Source organism: Xenopus laevis, chromosome 2S, assembly GCF_017654675.1.
Source record: "Xenopus laevis strain J_2021 chromosome 2S, Xenopus_laevis_v10.1, whole genome shotgun sequence".
NCBI classification, from domain to species: Eukaryota; Metazoa; Chordata; class Amphibia; order Anura; family Pipidae; genus Xenopus; species Xenopus laevis.
In genome coordinates this window covers 49,856,921-49,869,186 of record NC_054374.1, presented here as the reverse complement: position 1 = coordinate 49,869,186, position 12,266 = coordinate 49,856,921, and the positions used below count along the sequence as shown (strand labels likewise).

General features: G+C 38.7%; 1 protein-coding gene across 7 annotated transcripts in view; it reads right to left on the bottom strand.

Moving 5' to 3' along the window:
- The window catches only part of bcor.S (BCL6 corepressor S homeolog), a 149,669-nt gene that overhangs the window by 18,639 nt on the left and 118,764 nt on the right, over positions 1–12,266 (bottom strand). For 5 of the 7 annotated variants that reach the window (XM_041583754.1, XM_041583753.1, XM_041583752.1 and 2 more), the window contains exons 5-12: positions 11,974–12,027; positions 8,666–8,834; positions 6,200–6,457; positions 4,790–5,155; positions 4,323–4,633; positions 2,987–3,214; positions 1,282–1,448; positions 213–358 (exon numbers count right to left, since the gene is read on the bottom strand). In XM_041583754.1, coding sequence (XP_041439688.1) covers positions 213–358; positions 1,282–1,448; positions 2,987–3,214; positions 4,323–4,633; positions 4,790–5,155; positions 6,200–6,457; positions 8,666–8,834; positions 11,974–12,027 — 1,699 coding nt within the window. The remainder of the gene's footprint in view (positions 1–212; positions 359–1,281; positions 1,449–2,986; positions 3,215–4,322; positions 4,634–4,789; positions 5,156–6,199; positions 6,458–8,665; positions 8,835–11,973; positions 12,028–12,266) is intronic. The other 2 variants (XM_041583758.1, XM_041583757.1) reach the window with 2 other exon arrangements.

The following is a 12,266-nucleotide window of genomic DNA, read 5'->3' as shown; positions in this document are numbered from 1 at the left end:
AGGACATATACATCAATATATGCATCTGGATTTCTCCCAAACCAGTATATGTGCCGAGTTACCAACAAGGATTCCATGATGTGTGTTTAGAAGTGAATCATTTCCTTGTCAGATTAAGAGTGCTTGAAAGGCAGAAGCATCATACTACATAGTTTAAGTCCAGAGGCTTTTATAGATGACAAAATCTCATTAAAAGAGAAAACAAACCTCACCTGTTAGGAAAGTTTCCATTGCTTCACTGTGTGTCATTTTTGCAATTGTCCTGCCTGAGTAGGTTGCCAGGGTGGGGTCAGCTCCATAAGATAACAACAATCGTACAATTTCTAGGTGGTCATTCTCCACTGCATCATGGATTGGTCTATTAAAAACACATTATATGAATATTTCACAAATCGGCACACATAATATAAGAGAAAAATAAAATGAAAGCTGTGATGATAATTAATTGACTACATGAACAATACATAAAACTTAAGTGCAGTGTGGGCACCAATGTACAATATTACTATATATAAGGGGGCAAATGGGCTGGGGTATCCACCAACAGCGGGCTACGTCTGCCCGCCTCTTCGGCAAATCCAGATGACCGCGTCCACCCACATACTATTGGGCTTCCCGTGAAGGCTTTGGCTCACACTGAAGGTGTATCCCCCTTAACACTCAATAGTGTAGTATATCTACATCTTGAGGATACTTGTTTTATAGGGGGTGCCTCATACAATTGGCGAACTTGTTATGCCACAGACCTGGGGATGTATTAACATTACGCTTTGCTACAATTAGATTGGATATCAGCATTGGACATTTCGAGACCACTAACCTACTCATAAATTGAGACTACTGTTCTTTATTGGAGCGCTCTGGTCTAATCCTAAACACGCTTTTTCATACTACAGCATATAATTGCCTTCCATATTGTTGTATGCATATAGATTATAGCAAGGGCTGCACATGCAGCGCTGCCTAGTTCTATTTTAATTGGTTTTAATTCTGACATTGGCATAGTGTTGAATAAATATTGCTTTTTATTCCATATCTAGGTGCATTTATTTATAATTGAGCAATTTGGGGTCACATGGGCAGGGGGAGAAGTCCCATTTTTGTTGTGTATATATAATTAATTGACTAATTACAACTTCCCTAAAACACAAGAAAATTCAGGCTTGCCACTGAGATTATAGCAAGACTTCACTTTTATCACTTGACTAATTACAAGAAACAAGACTCTTTTCTGCAACAGGTGTTTTGAGAAAGTAACAAACATGGCAATGGCCTACTAACCTGGTCCCATCTTGAGCACTGCAGTTGACATCTGCCCCATGCTCTAGAAGGTGTCTTACAATGCTCAGCCAGCCTCTTGCACAAGCCTCGTGTAGAGCACAGTAGCCAGCATTGTCTCTGTGGTTTACTTCACATGACTTGCTTTCCAAGCAATACAAGACGACTTCCTGAAAAAGAAAACAGAGCATGACTCTCCCGTGAACAACAAACGTCTGGCTAGTCTAAAAATAATAGCTGGTGAATCTGCTCCTAATCTACATTTAATACACATTATTAATTAAAGATCAGTATTCTTCAGTCATACTAATTTCAGAAACTTTACATAGAAATGTGACCACTATTGATAGCATTTGTTATTAAAATCTGCCCTATAATGTGTATCTGTGATAGATATACCTATTCCAATCTACTCTATTGTGAATTTTTCCAGATTAGTCACATGATCTTAACTTTAGTGTCAGTATAAATTAAATGTATCCTATCCATCAGAGTCTCTCCATCCAGGAACTAACATCTAAACCAGAAGCATTCAAATATTCTGTGTTGAATCAGTCTGAACATTTCATTGAAACAGAAATGCAGCTTTTGCCAGGTTTACTGGAATAGACACAGCTTTCTGAATATAAAAGAGAGCTTTCACAAGCGTATTTTGTATATTTGAATGGCTCATATGGAGTTATGCAAAGTAGCTTATGGCCGAGAAGAAGAGGCGTTCTGAAACGGGATGATTTGCATGCAAGCAACCCAATATCCACTCTATATATCTCGTGGCCTGCCATTTCTGAGAAACTGTAAGATCCAGGAAACCGGCACTACGATCTATAAAGGATAAAAAAGAATGCTCAGAGACAAGCCGCATGTTGATTCACTGCCTGCTGCTGTGGCTTGTTATTAATCAGCAGGGGGAGGGAGGGTTGAGGAATAGCTCAAGAGCATTCATTCATTCTGATTTAAACCGAGCAGGGAGAGCACGCTAATCTGTGCTCTGGGCACACCTGACCCGAGAGCTGGTAGCTAGGATACAGCATGAAGCCTTTCGTTCAGTCAGGCTGCGCATGTTAGAACACACTGAGAAGCAGCAAGCAAATGAAATGCATGTCCCAGCCAAGGAAAGAGATACGCCTGGGTCACATGTCAGGATCAGTTGCGGGCATCCTTATGGTACCAACAGGCAGATCAGCTTTCCGACAAGCAATGGGGATAAGTATGGACATCAGAACAACTTATTCTACCTTGATGCAGGAGCTACACCGAATAATGGTACAGAAAAAAAAAATATCAGCTTTCTTGAGGTGAAAGAAAAATGCTTCACAAAATCTTTTTCTGCCTTGAGGGTCAAGCCTGCCTAAGAGAGTATTTGCACAGTTTTGTTTTTCTTACAATTACCTATTTCTACGGTCACCCTAACCTCGTACAATGTTCTCTTATACAGATGGTTGAGAGGGCAGTTATCATAAAGGTGAGATTAAAATTAGAATCTATGTGAAAATCAGGCCCTACTTATACTCTTATTTAAGTAATAAGTGAATATACAGAATGGGAACAAGGCAAGGTAATCTTAATGGTCCTGCACATGTGTGTGGTTGCAATTTATAGGTTCATGATAAATGAAGTTGTATTTCCTATTAATTGTATACAAAGAGCTGCAAATCACAACACTATGAGATCTTACGTAATATAAAATTAAATGTAGAAGCTAGCTTGCCTCATATCCAAGACGTGCTGCTCTCTGCAAAAGCGTTTCCCCAGCATTTTTGTTAACAATCAATCGGCGTGCTTCTGGTGGCATGGGTCGACTTGGTGTGGTTTCCTGAACAATATTGGGTAATGCTAATGATGGTGTCTGTACTGCAGATGCCATTTGATCTTGGATTTTGACTGGCGATTCATCTGCACTGCATTCTGCATGCTTTTTGTGCCCCATCAAGACAACCTGTCGAACATAAGGAGAGAAAACTCTGTGTTTAGATCATGGTGTAAGAGGGTACATGAAAGCAAGAATGGAAAAGGTAAGAAAGGTAAGAAAGTCAACTTCTAGAAGAGAAGTCACAGATAATCACCATACTAAGCCATGCTCCTGCAATATAGATTTCTAATTTAAGCATATTTCTGTACTGATAGATGCAACATCCTGCACAGCAGTTTTCGCTGTGCACCCTAGAATTAAATCTTGAGACAGGATGTGGAACCTTTGGCAATCCACAATTCTCTGCCTCCTCCCTGGATACATGCTGGGAATTGCAGGTTCTCAACAACTGGTGCACTGAAGGTTACGTATCTCTGTGTAAAGAAAAACAAAGTAGGCAAGAAGAACAATTGACAAAATTAATACACTGGTTCCCAAATAGACTCTGCCAAACATCATCCAATCTAACAAAATGAATGGCTTTTAGATGTTTATGAAGAAGAAGGAAATATTAGAAATCCATAAAACCGAGAGCCCTTTCTCTTGCATTGCAGGTAGTTAGCACAGAACCAGCTATTTAATACTTTGCGCTGCAAAATGATGCCTGTTGAATAAATGAATATGTTGTAGTCCACCCCAGTATAATTCTGCATTTATTGCACTTCCAAAAATTAAACATTGAAAGAAAAAAAATTCTCTGAACTATAGCCCATTGTTTTCTGAACGTATGGAACAACAGACTTTTCCTTTTTGGACATGGCATTTCCTTTGGGTTGCAGGATATTTCTAATTAGCAATCAATAGAATATATTATCTGTCAATATTTTAACATATGCTTGACTTGAAACCTTATAAACACCCCAGCTAACTGAAGCTGGATTACTCACTGCAAAACTGATTGGCTGTTAGACTCCCAGTATATGTCTGTAGATACTGACACACACTCACCATACTTCACCAATAATACTAGAATAAGCAGTATATCTTTTTTTCTAAACATCTAGAATAAGGCATCAAAAGGTATAATGTGCCCCCCTACTTGTGCATTTACTCTTGTGAATGACAACCCCAAATATACATCCCCTTATTTTATTAATTTACACTAGCAAATAAAAAAAAATAAAAAAAAGTCTACCTTCTCATCTCTGCTGTCATCCCCACTGACTGACAACCTTTTCCTCCTCCTCCTCTCCTGTGGTGCCAGGTGCTTTGTCTTGCACTGGCGTTTTCCAGAGGGCTTTTCACAGTCTGTGTAATCCTCAAGTAATGACGTGACTTGGACATCTCCCTCTTCATCTGCAATGTGCACATTTGACTTGTGATTGTCTCTGATCTTCTGCTGTTTGGATGTTAACCGAGAGGCTAGGGTGGAATGCACCTGATTCTGTTGCTTGCTGCTTGGGCAGCCAGATGGAAATCCTTTCGGGTACGGAGAAACAGAGGTGTCTAAACAAATGAACAGGGAACATGGAAAGGAGGATAAAAACAAAAAGTTGAATGCTGCACCGATGGAAAACATGGATGAATATAAATTCTCACTAAATAATCCTTCCCAAGTCTACTATTCCCATCACATTAATAATTAAACAGCAATTATCTCACTTGCATAGCATAAATAAAAATACATCAGATCAGCCTGAGTTCCTTGCAGGCAGTTGCTACCTTCTTCAGGGACGTCGGTTTTTATGCTCTCCAGGCGGCCTGTGCATTTACTTTCAGTTTTTTTCTTGACTGCCTGCTCTTCCTCCCATGGTTTCAGTTTATTTTCAGTCTCTGAAACCCCTCTGATTTCACTTGAGTCCTTCCTGCATTGCTGGCCCAGCTCCCTGAGATGCTGTAGGTGTCGTTGCTTTTTAGGGTGGAGTCCTGTTAATTCTATACAGACTTTCAGATTGGTAACTTCGTTAGAATGGGAATCCGCAAGGACCTTTGAGGAAAAGTCTACAAAATCCTTCCCACAGTGGTCATCTAGTGGAAAGGAAACACATAAATGAATGCCTGCATAATGTTATTGGAATCAAACACATGCAGGTGCAATATGATGCAATCCCAAAACATCCATGTGCAAAAGATTTTGTGGCATACAGAAATGGCATAACGATAAACACAGGCATCAATCTTATTAAACTTGAATTTTCTTTTTTAACACCCCTTAAAATGAGCTCCTGAAGAAAAAGAGCATTGTCCTACACATATCTACTTTATAAAAGTGTGTATTTAGCACTTGTTCTATTTCCAGTCTTATGCAAATGAATGTACTTGAGGATAATTACAGCAACTTATTTGACTAATTGTTTTACTAAAAGAGAAGTACAAAGGATTTCTATATTAATCCTTTGAGTGCCTACCATCTTATGCCTAGGCTACTGAAAACTGTGAATCTACAATGGCAAATAAACAGTTAAAATGCTAATTTAGGCACTTATAGCTGATAACATGGTTAACAACAAATAATAATATTTTAATAGGACACCCTAGAACATCATTAGTATTGCTTTGACTTATAGTCTGTTTGCCACCGCTGTGCCTGCTGCATGGCTGTTAAGGACATCTCAAAGATAATGAGGCTTAATGTTTGAGGTACTGCTAGGTAAAGCTCCCCATAGACGCGACAATTCTTCTTGCCGAACGACCGATTTTAGGGAAGTCCGACCAATCCTTCTAAATTATCGCCAGGTTAGTGGGATTCGAACGATTGTACATCTTGCGATTTTTTGGCCGACATCTGTCAGGAAATTGATCGGCCAGGTCAAAAAATCTTTGTCGGCCCCAGTGCAATCTATCTATGTTTGCAGGGCCAAGCAGGCAGCTCCCCTTTGTTTTCCTGGCAAATTAGTCTTTTAGTTGATGGTCAATTCGTACGATCGTTCCGAGAAAATCGTGGTCTCACGATGAGGATCGGATTTTTTAAAAATCTCAAAATCTATGTCCAGCTTAATGTTATATTCACAAATTGCCTAAAAGCTGTCTTTATCTAACAAGTGGAATACAAACATTAAATCTTTTTCTCACCGATCCTTTTTCTTTTAGCCTGTGTGTCCTCTTGCAATGCCTCCTCTGTGCTTAAACTGTGTCTGAATTCCTCTGGCTGAATTTCCTCTGGGTGTTTTCTCTTTACACCCAGACAATGCCCTTGACTGAAGTTATCTGCTGGGAGTACTGCTTCTTCATACAGATTCATTCTCTGAAAGGGACAGTCCCCTTTCAGATATTCCCTCTCGGGATACTTTGCAATTTCATCCATATTAACAAAAGTGTTCTTTTCAACCTCTGAAGAACAAAAGAATTAAGTGAAAAAAATTATTCTTGTAGTTGCCTGTTTATTACAAAATATCTGTATATTACAATTAAACTAGGGTTGTCAGAAGACACGCAAGGATGGTTAATTATGCTGCAACTCAGAGGAGTCCTGCATAACATTTAGATGTACAAGGCACATGAAGGGGTGTAGTATCAAAAATAAGTGGCCTTTTTCATATCTGGACCTAAAATGGGTCCAAATATTTTACTTCCTGCAGGCAGATGTGGCAGTATTATGTAGATCTTAACATGATGGTAAAGGTATGGGACCTGGTGTTTTCTGGTTAGTGGATCTTTCTGTAATTCGGATCTTCATACCTTAATTCTACTAGAAAATCATGTAAATATTAAACTCAATTAGCTGATTTTTCTTCCAATAAGGAAAAATTACATTTTAGTTGAGATTAAGTACAAGGTACTGTTTTATTATTATAAAGAAAAAGGGTATTTGGATTACTTGATTATAATGGCATCTATGAGAGACGGCCTTTCCATAATTCAGAGCTTTATGGATGACAGGTTAACACATCCCATACCTGTATGTGGTGGATCTACTCCAGTTCACTATTTACAAACACAAAAGCCCACCACAAGAATAGTAGAAAGCTGCACATTGTTACAACAGTAACGGTCAAACAGTGCTGGTCTTGTTAACAGAAATCTCTTTTAAGGAGAAAATTTGGAGACATGTGACATCTACAAATGAGCAACTTTGTCACTTGCTGAAGTCTGTTTGCCCTGAATGTTTCAATGTGTTTTTGACTACCACAGATTTAATGCTAACTGCCACTTGTTTAAATCATCTGATCATCCAGCATGGCACATGCATCCCATATCTAAAGAGATTATGGGATGCATGTGCCATGCTGGATGATTCAGGTGATCTAAGCAATGGCAGTCAGCATCAAATCTCTGGTAGTTGTTCCAAGGGAAAACTGCACAGAAGCATCGCCATGGAAATGATTACAAGGTCTCCTGGGCAACAACAAAAAAATATATAGATTTCTATATTCAACATAAAAGACAGTGTTACCAAGTACGGTAGATCACTTGAAAAGAAAAAATACAGCTGACTAAAATTGGTCTTTACTACAATAAATGTCACAGGAATAGGAACACAGTATCTATTCATGTACAAGAGTATTCACTTGAACAGGGGTGTCCAAAAGGTAGATCGGGATCTACCAGTAGACCTTTATCTGGTGATCAGTAGAAATCAAGATACTGTCAACAACAAGTAATATTTTCCATGGAACGCTATGGAATGCTAACAATGATTTTATGGATGTAGATCATAACAGGACAACATAACTAAAAGTAGACCCGCATTAGTAAACTATGGGCACTCCTGTACTAGAAGGTACATTTTACCAGCTTTGTTTCAATAAAAGGCATAACTGATTTTTTTTAGTACAGAGAGGTATATTAGTATAGGTATGGGATCAGTTATCCAGAAAGCTCTAAATCACGGAAAGGCCATCTCATATAGACTCCATTATAATCAAATAATAATTTTTTTTCTCTGTAATAATAAAACAGTATCTTATACTCGATTATACTCATTGGAAGCAAAACCAGCTTTTTAGGTTAATTTCATGCTTACATTTAGGTATTACATTTAAAGTTTATTGAGGTATGGAGATCCAAATTATGGAAAGATCTGTTATCCGGAAGACCCCGGGGTCCTGAGCATTCTGGACAACAGGTCCCAAATGGCATTTAATGTGCTATGGCTTATTGGGTTTCCATTAACAGGCACATTAAGAAACAGAAGAAAATACATAGGACCAATTCCAAGGGGCCATAAATGTTTTCACCTCAGTGATCCCACAGTACAGGGATTTCTAAGCAGAGGGCTTCTTGTGGATCTCTTAAGCATGTTCTACTTATAACATTATGCAGTAACATAGCATGGTCCAGTAATACTAGGGTTGCTACCTGGCTGGTATTTTACTGGCCTGGTCAGTAAAAAGTATGGCTGATCCCAATGTTATTAATAGGGGAAAAAGATAAACATATAGGAAGGCCGGTATATTTTTTCCAGAAAAGGTGGCAATCCCGAGTTATACGTAAGTAATACATAGCAATGGATCAGTGGTTAGATTCTACTTGCTTAATTGGATGGTTCTGAAAACTAAGTGCAATCACATGACCTAGCCAAAACCTATTTCCACTTACCCTCCATTTGGATGTTGCCAGAATGTTCCACGCTGGTGGCCACAGGTTTAGCAACAGAAGGTTTCAGCTCCCCCCACTCTGTAAACTGTTTGCCGGACTCATTATCTTTGGATGGCATGTGTTCTTCTTGCTCTTTCATCTCCAGCTCTGAGAAACGCATCATTGCTCGCTAGAATGAGAAGAGCAATCAGTACAAACAGTCTATAGCTTACACTGTATGTAACACAAAGCAGCACTTTATGGCAACCTGTGACCATCTGATTTATTAAATATTACAATAGTGTTATCACTCAGCTCCTACCCTTCTTCATAAGAGATTTCCTATGAACAAAATTAAAAGTTCTAAAACATGCCTGGGCCAGTACAGCGCCAAACAATTCACCAAAGGCCAAGACCCTAAATTTAGAAAAAAATAAATATAAATTATGTCCTTTCTCTGACCCTCTAGCTCGTGTTGAACTACAAACCAAAAGGATACTGGGAGATTTGGCATTCACACAAATAACATTTATCAGATGTTTCCAGAAAGGAATGTTAACTTAATACAGCCTGAACTCCTTACTAGTTAAGAAGTGCCACTAAACTTTAATATAATAGGCTGAAAATTTAAATCTTTATTTAAAAAACAATGTAATTAACGACTTTCTTAAAGGGGTTGTTCACCTTCAAACACTTTTTTCAGCTCACCGGAAATAAAGACTTTTTCCAGTTACTACTGTTTTCTATTTGTGACTGTTTTTCTAATATTCAGCAAGGATTTAGTCAGCACTCATACCTTCTAATTGCTTTAAGCTGGCCATAGACGCAACGATCCCATCGTACGAATCGTGGATTTGTACGATTTTCGGACCGTGTGTAGAGCGTCCCGACATTTTTCGTCCGGAGGAGATCGGTCGTTTGGTTGATCGGACAGGTTAGAAAATTTCTGTCGGCTGCCGATAATATCTCTGCATGTATTGCCGATCGTACGATTTCAGTGGGAGACTAGCTTCATTAGACATAACTATCGTACGATTGCTGTCAGGGGCAGAACATCAGCTGATCTGTTCTTTTACTACTTTATTTGGTCGGAATAGTAAGACTTTGTTCTAAATGGTTAGTGGCGGGTCGGGAGATGGGAAAGTCCGATCGTACATTTATTCGTACGATCGGATCTTTGCGTCTATGAGCAGCTTTAGTCTGGTCCAAGTCCAATAGTTTCCACCTCCAACTTAGTTCCGGAATTTCAGATCACAGACAGCTGTGATCTGTGGTGTGGTCTGTGATCTGAAATTCATTTTTCTAATATTAAAGTGTAACGTTTTATTTTTCTCCTTCTAAAGCAGCACTGGGAGGGGGCGGTTGCAGACTCTTTAATTTTTTTAAATTGATACATTTAGTTGATACATTTGTTATCTTTGTCCCTGCTGAGCAGAATCCCTGAGTTTTACTAAAAACAGCTGTTAGAATTGATAAAATAGTTGCTAATACTCAACAGATACTGCCAAGAAATGTACCAACTATTTGTATCAACTAACTGTAGCAATTTGCAACAGTTTAGAATGCTCCTGGATCAGTGCGCTGCCAGAATGAAACACCAGAGACAGGAATATTATACTTTAAGCTTCAATTTTTGGTAAAAGGTTAAAAATAAAAGATGGAAAGCAATTTAAAAATAAGTATTTGTTTATGGTAAACAATCTGAAAACAACTGAACTGAAGAAAGTGTTTAGCAGGTGAACAACCCCTTTAGGGCTAGTCCACACGGGGAGATAGCGACGCGTTTGCGGTCGCGGCGACAAAGCGCCGCGACAGTTGCCGCGACCGGCGCAGGCGACAGTTTTGTATGGGCGCCTATGTAAAAACGCCTGTGCTAACCACACGAGGCGATGCGCTTTTCAACAGTCGCCTGAAAAAGCCTGGCGAGGCATTTTCAGGCGACTGTTGAAAAGCGCATCGCCTCGTGTGGTTAGCACAGGCGTTTTTACATAGGCGCCCATACAAAACTGTCGCCTGCGCCGGTCGCGGCGACTGTCGCGGCGCTTTGTCGCCGCGACCGCAAACGCATCGCTATCTCCCCGTGTGGACTAGCCCTTAACATGCAGCCAGAAAAACTTTGCAAAGAGAAAAGTGTAACAATACCCTGCTGTGTATAATCTATTGACCCTTTAAAAGGAAGTGCATGGGCACAAGTTTCTGTGTGTAAATAAACAATCACTGCCCTGTTGCTCACAACACAGACTTTATAGACTTTAAGAAAACAGGATCCACATAAATTTAGGTATCCAGAAAAATGTAAAATACAGTTATGCCTTTTCTATGGCTCCCAGATTTTATACAAAAAAGAAAAAGGAAGTCAGAGAAATGTGTGCCTTTTCGGTTTGCTGGAGAACATTTTTAGCAAACCACATTAAGTTTTAAAAGCCACACACATTTCAATTTCACAGAGATTGACAACAAAGAAGGATTTCTAAAATGTTTTTACATTTCTAACGGAAGGAATCTTTGACTCCAAACTTGATATTAGCAGTTCCTACAAAACAGTAGGATGCACCATTAAAAAGAGGGGTAAATTCTGGCAAATCTGGGGGATGCATGGGGGCCCCAGGCACTTCCCACACTACTTTATTAAAGAAAAAACTTCACTATTGACTTTTTTCTATGTTATTATAAATCCATGCCGAATCCCTAATTAGTAGCCTTATGCAAGGTAGTCCACATAATGAAGAGACCCATTATTTTGAAAACCCAATGTCCCAAGCATTTTGGTAGATAGATGCAATAGCCTGTAACAAATGGAAAGTGTTGGCTAGTGGAAAATAACTTCATAGTGTGCCACATCACACTCATATTATATACAGTTAACATTTCTTTATATAAAAAAAATTGTGTAAAAACACTGTGTGTGCAATGTTTGACATAGATGCGCAATAAGTTATGCACAATCTTTAAGGGGAGATGGAAATAATGCCCAATTATAAAAGGAGCTACTTTTCTCTGGTAGCAAAGAGGTTCATTTTCAATGCATAGTTTAGAATACGTTATACTATGTGCAGAGGGTGCTCTGCTTAAAATAGAACAATTAGCAAAGAAAATCTGCTCAAAAACAAAGAAAATGTCTTTCACATTTACTGTAACTAAACAAATTCATAGAACATGAAAAAGGTTAGGAATGTGAAAATGAAATGCAAAGTAACCATATGCATTACTACATGCAGAGCCAACAAAAAAACACAGGAGAAGACAAAAACTTAAGGCCCACCATGGACTAAATAAAAATATAACTAAAAAATGTGCAATAGTCTAGTAATGAAAATTTGAGAACTAACCTCACAGTAAGCAGCAGGTGGACTTAAAATACTGTCCTCTTCTAAGCCTTCAATCTAAGTAATTAAAATTGGCACTTGATTGATCATCTGGACAATTATCCATTTTTAAAAATCAGCATATACATTTTAATGTAAACAACATAACATTGGTTTAAAGAATGTCCTATGAAACTTAGCATAATCCTTCAATACACTGGCCAAATCAAATCTAGCTGTTAAAGATATAAGCAAGCCTATCAAGAAAGTAACAAGGGTGAACATTAACATTACTCTGTATTATGGATGCACACTTA